General features: G+C 38.4%; 1 protein-coding gene across 2 annotated transcripts in view; it reads right to left on the bottom strand.

The window, feature by feature from the left end:
• nsg2 (neuronal vesicle trafficking associated 2) overlaps positions 1 to 13,031 on the bottom strand; it is a 40,080-nt gene that overhangs the window by 24,363 nt on the left and 2,686 nt on the right. For both annotated transcript variants that reach the window (XM_067608463.1, XM_067608462.1), the window contains exon 3: positions 549 to 659. In XM_067608463.1, the coding sequence (XP_067464564.1) occupies positions 549 to 659 (111 nt within the window). The remainder of the gene's footprint in view (positions 1 to 548; positions 660 to 13,031) is intronic.

The following is a 13,031-nucleotide window of genomic DNA, read 5'->3' as shown; positions in this document are numbered from 1 at the left end:
ACACACACACACACACTAACATCCACACTTAGACATTTGCACATTTGCACGCTTGCGCACTTTCTCTCCTCTCTCTCTCGCTCCCTGTCAGGGTTGCCATGGAGGGAGGTTTTCATTGCTACCATGACAACATGAGTTCTCTGTGGTCTCCCCTAACGACAACAGAAGAATGGAACAGGCAGCGCCTGGGTGATGTAGATGTTTTTGGAAAGGTAGCTCTGTGATTCACACACACCGCTGGAGTCACTGGTCCTACCCTTCGCCAGGGAAGAGTGTGCGCTTGCATGCCTGTGTGTGATTATGCGTGTTTGTGTGAGAGATGGAGAGAAGAAAGAGACAAAGCATGTTGCTGTATGTCTGCATGCGATGATCATATTATTACCAATTCTTCAATTTATTTGCCTGCAGCTCTTTATTTACATAGCACACTATCTGTGTCAAGCGTAGGTGTATTTTTTAAACTAAACTGGTGGTTCAATCTGCTTCTAATTAGAGCCTTGATGACAAAAATGACCTCAACAACCTTCCTTTTATGTTTCAATTCTTACCTTAAGTCTCTCAGACACCCCGTCAGTAAAGCTGATGGTGAACTCCTCCACCTTAGGAACCTTCAGCCTCTTCTTCTCTGTCTGGTACTCTGTGCGAGTTTTCACCACCACCTGGGGGAGAGAGAAGACTGTTAAAGCAGTCAAATACTCAGAGATGCTTACGGTGAAAGATGGATGGATGTTACTGTTGGGAAGAAACGATTGAGTTGAATTTTAATGTTCCCCTCCATTGAAATATATGTTTTTCTTCTTGTTCCTACAGTTGGATGTTTGAGCTTCACTGTGCAGTATAATGTATGTGCAGTTTGACACTAGAAGGCTGTTTTCACATTCATCTGTTGAAAGTGGAAAGTTGCTCTGTGCTCATTGAAAATCAGATTTTTAGGGGTGGGACTAAAGTATGAGTAAGATTTGTTACATCACAACTAGTTTGGAAGCAAATCTTGGTCCAATATTCAACTTACATAAGTGTGATGTGGAAACTTGAAGCTTCCAGTACACAAACACTGAGAATAGACTTTGCAGTGAAGTAGGAGACATCTTATATCCAACAGTTAAACTTCGGTAATGAAATAAATTTGCATATTCATAGATTCTGGAATTTTTAATGAGGGAGAAGGAGTAGACGCCAAATTTGATTTTAAAGTGGTAATTATACTTTTATACATATCAGACACACATCATTGTTGTATTTTTATGTATTTTTATGTCTTAACAGATGTCTATAGGGGATCCTTAATTAAGTAATTTAATAATAAACACACTTCACATAAAAAAGGTAGCCATGTTAAAGAAAACAAGTGGAGGCACATAAATAATAAAATAAATTAAAGAGGATCACTGCCCTTAGAAAAAAAATCAATTATGGGGAAAAGAAGGTACTCAGGTTCAACAACATCAGGGTAAATGTGAAAACCATTTATTGATAAAGGTTGGCCTTATCATTAACATAAAAGTAGCACAAGGACATGTCATATAAAACATATTACATTGTATACAGTGGATGATAAATGAAGTATAATGTCCAGGTGGAAGCCGATACCATGAACTCATGGAACTAATACAAATCACATCCTTTGTTATCCTCATTTTCTCATATATTTCCTTCAAAATTGGACCTAACTATATTGTAACTGTCTAGAGTTTACAACAGGTACAGTATTTAAAAGGCAACGTTTAGGAGATCTGCTGAGGTATTTGGCAAAACAAAGCTTTACCTTGGGCAGTGGGTTTTTTCTATTTACAGATATTAGTGCAATGTTTACTGCTTGTATTAAAAGCTGGATATTCACAGCCAGAAATATCACCCTGAGCCATATGGGACCAAAAGAATAGATATGACACTGAGAGCACATCAGGGGCTCAGACATCTTCCAAAGTACATATTCTGATAAAGCTGAGATGCCATAAAAAAGTAATTTTGAGAAGAGAGGCTGAGATGAGTGCACAGCTCAGTACCCAAAGGTGTAAGTAGGGATACAGGATGAAAGCATATGTTGCTGTTTGATATTGAATCTGATAGAACATAAAAGAACACATAGATAACACACATAATAGTACAACTGTCAGTGTATAATGCTGAAGTGCAGTATAATGTTACAGAAGTGAATTCACTGACTCTGACCCTGGACTGAAAATGGGATCCAACCTCGATTTTAGAACATAAATTACACCCCAACAAAACTAGGAACCATACTTCAGGAGAAACTAATGCCAGGCAGCTGTTAGAGCTCTACTGCATGTTAATAAGGTCTGGTGCCCAAAATCCAAGACCACCTACCTGAAAGGAAACCACTGTGCTTTGTGCTTTCACCTAGATGGAAAAAAAGAGCCAGCCCTGCTCCAGTACTGTCAGTCTAACACTCCTCAAGCAAACAGGTTCAGAGCTACAGTCAATATACAGGAGTCTGGATGAGAGGGACAAGGGGAAAAGAGACAGAGTGAAACTCTCAAAACTAGATAGATTTATCTACTTTTACCTTTCAGCTGTGTTGTGGAAGGTACTGGTGGGGAAAGTGGATTTCTTCATTCCTTTAGCAACTACGACTGAGGTGTCAACCTTCAGTCCCTCCATTAAAGGATAATACAGTTTTTAATAAAACATTTTAATTGTTTACAACCAGATTATCTAAGACGCTTTATTTGAAAGCGAGCACATCTGAAAAAACCTGAAAGAAAAAAAGTGTCCATGCATAACCACGGTCCATTCAGTGGGTCAAAGTTGACCCAGGAGGTTTAACTGTGATGGATGTCACAACAGACTGTTGAGGTAATAATTCACCTTTGTTTTCTATTTCAAATACGTTTTTTGAATCTGTGGTTTGTTTAAAACATGTCGCTCATGTTTCCTTCTGTTTGTGATGATTTGCCATGTTCCAAACAATGTTATCATTCATAACATCATTAAGCAAACCTGCCTCCTAGAAAGTATATTTATATACTACTAAATTGTTTTCCCAGTTACTGTTGCTTTGGCAAATGTAATCGCTGCCTGGATTATGTTCACAGAAAATGTTTTTTCAAATGAATGAAACACAGGACTATGTCACCAGAGACTGGAGCTCACATCCTGAGTCCCATGTGTGGTTGAGTTTAGGCAACAAAAGCATTTTGGAAAGATTGTAGCTTCACTTACATATTAATAAACATGTTGCACTTCAAGTCATTGTAAACTTTTTTTTTTAAAACCAAGATGATCGTTCTCTAACATTAACCAAGTGCTGCCAGTGTCTAAACATAACCATAAAAAGTTTAATGTTACTATAGTTTCTGCTAACGGATATTGTTGTGCAAGATTGGATATTTAGGTAAAAAAAAATGTGTTAATTAACAACATTTTATCATTATGTTGAGAGAAACATAATTCAGCAGCGTTACGTTTCTTGCAAAACAAATTTGCTGTTGCAATTTAGTTCTATATGAACATAACGTCTAAGAGACAGGGCTGTATTATTCATGGGGAAATAAATGTACATAAAACTCAATCCATGCAATCTTGGACCTGTTTTTAGTAACAGAGTGAACTTCTGCTTGGATATTCATTCACTTCAACTACTGACTTGAGATTTAAAAATCCTGATCCTAAATCCTAAAAAACATATAAAACCTTTTCTAACTTGACTTCTCTGCTTTAGCTTCATCTCTTCTTTTGTGGCACTGACTTAAATGATCAAAAGACTCAGGTTTCCCATCATCCCTGCACTTACTGAAAAGCAAAAGTGTCCCTCTACTGTTTTGTGCATTTGCCATATATGAATTTGCACAGGACAGAGGACCCAGCAGATGCAGAAAGAGGCGTGCAAATGACGAAGCAGAGGAAAGGTAGATGGAGAGGGAGAGAGAACAATGTCTCAGTGTCCTTGTGGCTAATTGTGCAGCTTCTGAGCGACTCTCTGTCACTTTGAGACAAAGCCAGAAACTGCTGTGCACACAAACTGGCTCCACTATCTGAATAACAAAGCTGTCAGTTGGCTCTAGAAAGCTCTTATCTAAGAGTTGAAGGCCGCAGTAGGTGTACTGAGTGCAGTGAATTTGATTGGACCCCTGAGGCTCGGAAGCCTGGTGGCTTCCAGCGCGGCAATGCCAGACGTCGAGTTCAAGCTTGTCATAATCATAACTAATGTCTCAATTTTGCCTCTACTTTCTCATTCTCTGACTCATTCACAATAACTTGCTCAGGGCCTTTAGGTTCAAACACAGCAGAGCTTTATGTTGCTTCATTACTCTGTCACCCCTCCTCTATTTTTCAGTCCTTTGTTTCATATTACCCAATGAAGTTGCCATCAATCAACATTCCCTCATTTACACAGCCCTTTAGCTATCAGCAGCACATAGGAATCTAGTGAACAAAGTGCCACCTGCTCTGATCAGACAGGTCCAAATACTCTCTGGGAAACTATTAATTTATGAACAATAAAATCTGTTTAACAAAGCTTGATGCGAAAACACATCATATAAATGATGCAGCCGTGAACAGCTGTGATAGAAAGAACGAGAATGTAATTAAAAGTTGCTTACTTATTAATCCACAGAAGCAGCACCTCATTTTTCATTTCATGTGTTGTTTATTTCTTTTAGTGGTGTGGCTTTATAGATGGCTATATGGGTCCAGAGTGAAATATCCCAACAAATACTGCATGGATTTCTATGAAATTTGGTTCAGACATTCACGGTTCCCAAGTGATCTTCAGAAGTCAAAACAGCTTTCACTCTCCGAAAGATGTCTCAGAAATCTCTCTTGTTATTAAATTACATGGCAGAGCACTAAGACAGACGTTTCGCAATGTATGCCTTCTTTAGTGTGAACAAACTGTATTTCACCTCAGTTATTTCTACCTTCACAATGAGACAAGTGCAGATGGTACTGGAGAGTGACTGATTAGTGCTGACACATGTCAATTAGAGATACTAAGAACAAAGACAAAACCAAACCAGTGCAGTGTACAATGAGACAATGAGAACCCCGCCAGGCCAAAAAAAACATTTTTTTAATGGCAAAAATAACACCAAATATCCATTCATTCGGAAATCAATAGCATTTGGGAGCCTCTGTGCAGCGCTGTTTCGAAATGTGAGTTAACCTCTGTGTTGTTGCCTGGAAAACTTCTGGTAGCGTAACTCCTTTTAGGGAATACCGGCAGTGCATAATATGTGTGTGCGTAGCGGGTGAGTAAGTGGTTGAGTGAGAGAGCAAGCGGAAGAAAAGTGACAGTAAATGCGAGCGGAGCAGAGGAAAAGGTTAGCATTAAGTTGTTAACCTGGTAGTGAATGTACAGTACGGGCTACAGTGTGTCAGTTAAGAAATACGGCAGCTTGTCAAGACCAAGAGAAGTGACGTCTATTCTTTCCCCAACTGCTGGAAAAGTGAAGTCGGCTAGACAGACGCTAAACAGAAAAATAAAGGACAGAGAAATGTGTGGCTGCTGAGTTTCCCCACTTTTGCTCTTTTGCTCACAGAAGCACAGCCTCTGCTGCAATTTGCTGTGAGAATCTATTTACATATATTCAATTAGTCATGTATATTTTATGCAAACGTCTTTATGCACTGTGACATTCAGTATGTCTATGACTCACACAGAGTCGCTTTTAGATCTGTAACAGAGCTCCACAATTCATTTATTTCTTTCTGTGTGGTGAAATGACTGGTGGATGTTTTTGAATTCAAGATGACTTGATATATGTTTTTGGATGTTTTTTTTTTTTTTTTTTCCAAAAAGCACTTAAGAGCTTTTTAAGTTTTCCTTTTTTTTATATTCGAGTGAATGATGAGTGTCACATGAACTACAGTTATAGCTCGTCAAACTCAGCCTGCTCCTCTCTCTTTCTGTCTCCATTCACAGTTTTTTTTGTTGTTTTTTTTAGATTTGATATTCCCTGTGGAAAAGCTGTCAGAACTTTTCTTTTCTTCCCGTCTTCCCCACTATGTGATCCCTCAGACCTGTTATCACTATGATTGCTGTTTGATTTTTCATCCCCACAGACTGAGCAGCAGAGTTGGTCTTTGGTGAAGTTTGCAGTGTGGAGGGCAGCCGCAGAAATTCTTTTGACATGTTTGATAGTTGTGTTTCCTTGTGAATAAAACAGTGAATGAAATCCATAGAAAAAAGCAGAAGGGATCCATCTCTGTGGCAGCTGATTTGGTACAACATGAGGTCTAACATGATGAAGCTGTGATATAAAGATAAAGATGATTAATGTTTAATCAGCTCCTCTTTTAGTGCTTGGATATTCAGTTGATTTGCATGAGATGGTTCAGTAGACACAGAGCAACGTGATTCAAAAATAAGATATCCACTATTTGGAGATCTGAATCCTGTTCTTATATGAATGTGGTTAGAGAACAGCTCCAACGATTAGTCGATTAATCTATTACCTGCCAACTATTTAATGAATGGACAACTATTTTAATAATTTATCATTTGGAATCATTCTTTAGGAAAAAAATGTCCAAATTCCCTTGTTCCAGCTTCTCAAATATCTTTGAATGTCAAATATTTTTTGGTTTCTAAACAGAATAGCTTTGAGTTGTGGACTGTTGGTCGGGACAAAAAAATTTTGGTCAGGACAAAGTGGAGGATGTCATCTTGGTGTTTGGGAAACAGTGATCAATATTTTTCACCATTTTCTGTCATTTCATACACCAAACAACTAATCGATTCATCGAGAAAATAATCAACAGATTAGTCAATAATGGAAATAATCACTAGTTGCAGCCCTAGGCTACATTAGACACATTAAATATAGCTTTTCAAAACAAACCAAGGCTAGAGTTTTCTTTAAAAGTGCATAAACTGATGTTTTTTTTTGGCTTTTTGGATACAGTGGAGACAAGCTGTTTGCAAACAATTATCTATTTACACATCCAGCAGATACAGAGCAACTCAGCTGGAGTTGTGTTTCTAGCCACCTCATGAATATAAGTCCAATATTCACTCTCCTCCTCGCTCTGTTTTGCTCTCCATTAACTCCAGAGGGAAATATCTCCCTCTTTAGCTGCTAATTGCTCAACTATTTTCAAAAACTATAGTTGCTAACTTGTGTAGTGTATAGTAGGTTTATCAGAGCTTTATCACTGCATCAGAAAATCACGGTGATGAGAGTGGAGAGAGTGAACCAAAACAGTAAACCAGAAAACCAAAACAATGAGCTAAAAGACTCTAAAAAGCTCCCACAGATAAGAGAAACTGCAGAATCGAGTGATAATTGTAAGTGGGGTTGTAACTTTTCACATACAATGCCTTGTTAATATAAAAATATTGATTATTGCAGCTTAAAAAAAACAAAAGCTTTACACCATTGCGAAGAAACCACAATCAGTGAACTCAATCCTGAACCCACTGCTGGTCTCTCAGGGTAAGCACTGATGGTTCTCTTATCTTACGGGCATAAGTAAGAGCAGTTATTTGCATTCCCCTGGCATCAGAGGTGTAAATCAATCCCTACGTACACAGCTAGAATGAAAATCAGCAGGGCTCTGAGTTCTGAGGTGCAGTACTGAAAACCACTCGTCCAACCAACAGGCAGCACTGCAGTGCCGTTGGATCACACAGTATAGGGCTACAACTGAGGATGGGTTTTGAGAACTGGTACTAAATTGGTATTGGTTCCTGACTGGTCAGTACCAAAATATTATAAGCTCCTGGAAAAGCTGTGCTGCTATCTGTATTTATGTATTATGTGAAAAGTGCCCTGAGATAACTTCTGTTGTGATTTGGCACGACACAAACAAAATTGAATTGAACTGAATTTGTGCCAAAGTTATAAAAGTTGAGGTGATTTCCTTTGAGAGATTTCTGGGATTGTGTTTTTCTCTGAGCTCTCGCTGGTTTGAAGTGGGTGTGATTTGGAAAAGAGATGATGTCACATATGTCCATGAAAAAACAAATACATTATTGTTCATAATACTGTCGTCATTGAGGCATTTTACATCTGGGCCAAATATGGCAAGTGTGTGTATTAATGAAGTGGCTTGGTTAAGGTTTAGTTGAGGTTGACATCTGGAACCACTGCTGAAACTTGTCTGGTCCCACATTGGGCCAGAATAGCTATGGTCATACAGTTGGCTGAGGTATGGATACTGTATGTCATGGGACATATGTGGCCCATGTTCTAGCTACCAGACCTGGACCACCCATGGACGGTAATTCATTGCTGTATTTGAGCCATGTGTAAGTGGGCTGTGTGGCCAGTCACTGGGCCAGACCTATTTTGCTATGTGGGTTATCGCAAAATGCAGTGAACTATGAGGACTGGGATGATGTACTCATAACGGTTGAGTCAAAAAGTTGAGTGTGGAACGTTGGACACGTCTCACTCTTAATGGGCGCCATCTTGGCTATGTAGCAGAAGGGCCACTAACCACCAACCTAGTGGAGATTTGAAAGCAGGCTAAAAGCTGTTGTAATTTTCACTGTAGGGCTGTTAATATATCACTTTATTGAGTTTTAATATTTTTTTATCCAAATATTTTCATCCAAATATTTTCAACTGTAGGGAGATGACCACAGCCCTTAACCCAGGTTACCACCTCTTTCCAGAGGCACATAATCAAACATCCTCATACCTGCTTGGTATGAAGTTAAGAAGAAAAACATCATTGGTGAGTCAATGTGTCAAAAGTAGCCATAATCACTGATGGGTGGACAAGTATCACACAGGATCACTATACCACGGTCATGTGTATCACAATTTTTTTTTTTGTTCTGTTAGCTTCTGAGAAGCTCAAAGACTATAGTTCTTTGGTCATTTGTAATATTTAATATTGTTTAAGTTTAGTTTCTGGAAGTGAAGCAGTATTAAGGCTCATCACCACCAGATATTTGTAGCAATTGCTCCTCCATCATTACATATACAGGAAACAATTTAACTTGTTATTTCTGCAAAAAAGTAATAATAAATTATCTGCTTTCATGTCATGTCTTTATTTTTGCACCAAATTATGGAGAGTATAAATAAGAGTATTGATAAGTATTGGTATCGATAAGCAATAAATACTAACGATATCCATCCCTAGCTGCAACTAATGATTCTTTTCATTTTCAATGTTCTCAATTGATCGGTTAGTCATTCAGTCTATAAAAGGTCAGAAAATAGTAAAAAATGTCATTTCCTGTTTCCCAAAGCCCAAGGTGACGTCCTTAAACATCTTATTTTGTCCCGACCAACAGTCCACAACCCAAAGATATTCAGTTTAGTGGCATAGAAGACTAACGAAAGCAGAAAATCTTTACATTCAACAAGCTGGAATCAGAGAATTTGGACATTTTTTCTTACAAAATGATGAATTGACTATCGAAATAGTTAATTTTTTGTTGATCGACTAATCAGTTAATCAACTAATCATCGCATCTCTAATACAGTATACAGTATAGTGATTGTGGTGATATTTATGGCACAAAGTGGTTTTTCAATACTTTAAATACAAAAGATGAATAATAAGATATTTCCTTTTGTTAGTTCCTTTTATTTCTCTTCTTTCTTCTTTATTCTTCCTTCATATTTACAAATGTGTTTTTTTAAACATATTTATAAAGTGTGAGCTGAATTTAGCTCTTGCAGAAATGTGAAAACTGAATTTACTCATCCATATTTTTCCATGCTCTTCATTTAATTGACTTGTATTTCCTTGAATTTAAAATTGAAAATATGCCTGATTCACACAAAGAACAGAGGTTTTGACTGAACTTGGGTATAGTAAATAGATTTAATGATTCATAAATATTAATATTCATTTTTAAAGAAAGCTTAACATTACCTGTTGACAAAGCATGTCTTTTAATTACAAAGCAAAAGCTGACAATTGACATCTTGGCCACTAATAGACTCTATCAGCTTGCAGGCTTTCATTTTCATAAACAGCATGTTATTGCTTTATTACTGCAATACATTAGTTTGCCTTCAGAAGTCACAGCTACTTTCACAGCCTCTGTGCACAGTCAGCCGAATAAATGTGAAAAGAGTTTATGTCTAATTCGAGATCATTTGTCAAATTAAACTTGGATGATGCTTCTGGATCTGGTTCCGAGGGCCTCACATCATCACAACACATACTGTCAGAAATCATTCAACAATCCATTACTGATTTAAAATGCTTATTGAAGATTCCTGCTCCAAGGAATCCCTCCCTAATTTATGAGGTTGTGCACACAGCTGTAAAGAATGAATGAGACTTAAAAGCAAAGAAGACGAGGTGAGAAGAGGATGAAGGTGTGTAAAGAGATATGTTGGACAGGATAAGAGACTGATTGTAAATCTTTCACGGCCTTTGAAGCAGATCTGTGTACCTGAGCTTTGTTCTCAGAGAAACAATACACAGAGAGAAAAGATGTCTGTCTGTGAGTCAATCTGTTTATCTCCATCTCTCCACCCTCCTCTGGTTGTTGTTTTTATTTTTAAACTACCAGCAATCCAATCAAGATATTGGCGACCGAGCGGTGGCTTTGACGCGTCCCTGCCCAGATGGAATCAAATCTAATACCACTCTAATGCCTCAGCCTCTGTATACCACAGCGGCATTGTTATTTGTGTGTGTGTGTGTGTGTGTGTATGAACTTCACTGCAAACCCCGCCGTCACTGCACCCCGCCCCTGCAAATATGCCTGGGTAACCCTGTAGTCGGGGAGGTCACACAGTCATCAGGCAGGATTAGGGCTTGTGTTTGTAAAGCTTCTCTGAACTGCAGCACAGATCTGGGGTGCTGTTCAGGTCACATGACCCAATAAACCTCACTTTAGCTTTAAAAGGCAGACAGATAGAAACTGGTCTAAGGTCAGATCCTGAAAGCCTGATTAAAGAAGATGAACTGTCTGGGTGGGGCTGGCGGCAAAAACAACAATGTTAAATTACCATAAGCGAGATAATAGAGATTTTCATAATGAAGATATAATTGGTGTGCCATATTTTAAGATTTTGTGGTAGAAATCCACACAAAGTTACAGCGTCCCACTACATTGTCCAACACTGCACTGCAAAATAATAATGAAACTAGCTTCAAAAAGGCAAACAAAATACGTTAAATGCTATGTTAAAAGAGCAAAACAGTATGATCATACACACATACAAAAAAGGATGAAATATTGTGTGCAGAATTTCCATTAAATGAACTGTGATCACTATCATCAACATCCCCTATGCTCTGTTGTCTAATTCGTGCATCACTTGCCAAGGAGACAAATTCTTACACTTACAGCTGGAGACAAATTCAAATATTTAACAGCAGACTGACCTTTACAACTCCCACATTGTCCCATGTAAAAGCAAATCTGCATTTGCATAATTTTTTTTTTTTTTTTTAAACGGGTGATGTTGATTCTGCTGTGTGTGATTAATGCAACTGTAAGTATAGAAAACTGAAACCGGCGGTTGAATTAACAATTTTTCAGTCCCAAACTGAGCAGAATACAAAATCTGCATCAGCTGTCAGCTAGCATATCGAAAAGCAACAAGCAACAGCAATCTCTGTGTCCGCAACTCTCAAGGCATGCAAGAATTCACAAAAAAAAACAGCAAGCCTTCTTCTTTGACCCTATTTTCCCTTCAAATGTCACAAACAATTACTCGCTGGTACATCGCGGGAGTTCATACTCCACCCAGCTCATTCTCTCTGCCAGTCTACCTGCTCAGGTGATCAGTGGAACCAAATTACACACTTTAGCAATGTGGTGCAACCCACACAATGGCAGCTTTGACTACAGTATGTAGCAACGTTCTCAAGTCTAGTGGGACTGATTTCATCAGAGTAAAATGACTGACGGCTCTCTGAATGTAATGTCACAAACTGGTGGCTGCTGACAGAAATGACTTGTCACTCACACATGAGCACATGCTCTCAAATGCCTGTATTGCACACACACACTCCTTCAAAATGTACGCAAGCTGCACTGTTCTGCTCTGTGAGTGTGTGTGTGTGTGTGTGTGTGTGCGTGCGTGCATGTGAGCGTGGTGAATGACAAGGCTCCCCAGTTAACAAGTATATGAAATAGAAAGAGATTATTCTTCCCTTAGCAGAATACACAGTGAGGGTTCAAGCTATGCTGCGTGCTTGTGTCTGCAGTGGTACAAATGGGCGGCCATGTTGGAATATTTTTGGGAGTTTTCTGTGAACCCTCAACAACAAAAGCACTTGAAGAGCTTCATTCCACATTCAGATATTCATCATATGCAAGAATGTGACACCTGCTATTATAAACTGGCGTAGATTGTCATGCTTTTCAAAATGCCAGCAGGTAACTTAAAGCCTTAGTTGACACAATGATATATAAGGCTTTTGCAGGATTAAATTAGCTATATTTAAAAGGTCCCACAAAAAGATATCTGACATCTTTCCTGTTTTTCCAGGAATCACAACAAATTATATTAGTTATGGAGAGAAAGGCTGTTTGTTTTGAAAGGATGGGTATAGAGGTGGGATTTGTTCACTCTGTTATAGGGCTGCGACTATAACAATAATTTTCATTACTGATTAATATGTCAATACATTTTTTATCATGCAATTGATCCTTGTCTGTAAAAATGTAAAAAATATTTTTTTAAAAAGCCAATCATAAGTTTCCAAAGCCTGAGAAGGCATCTGAACAGTCTGTTTTGTTCATCTGACAGAAACCCAAAGATATTAAATTAATAGTTTGACATATTGGGAAACTCACTCATTTGTTTTCTTGCTGAAAGTTAGATGAAAAGATCGATGCCCCGTCATGTCTGTACGGTAAATATGACGCTACCGCTAGCAGCCAATTAGTTTGGCTTAGCACAAAGGCTGGAAGCAGCAACCTGGGTCTGTCCAAACATAACAAAGTCTGTCAACCAGCACCTCTAACAAGTCATGTCTTGTTTAATCTGCACAAAAATCAAAGCGTAAAAACATCTACTTGTGGCTTTATAGGCGTTTATGTACCAGACTATTGCCAGGACCAGCGAGATGTAAGATGTTAATTAGCTTTAGAGGTGTTGGCTAGTTGCTTCCCCTGTTTCCAGTCACTGTGCTAA

The sequence above is a fragment of the Thunnus thynnus genome, chromosome 13 (genome assembly GCF_963924715.1).
Source record: "Thunnus thynnus chromosome 13, fThuThy2.1, whole genome shotgun sequence".
In the NCBI taxonomy this organism is placed as follows: domain Eukaryota; kingdom Metazoa; phylum Chordata; class Actinopteri; order Scombriformes; family Scombridae; genus Thunnus; species Thunnus thynnus.
Note: the sequence above shows the minus strand (reverse complement) of the source record. Positions and strands in the feature narration are given on the sequence as shown.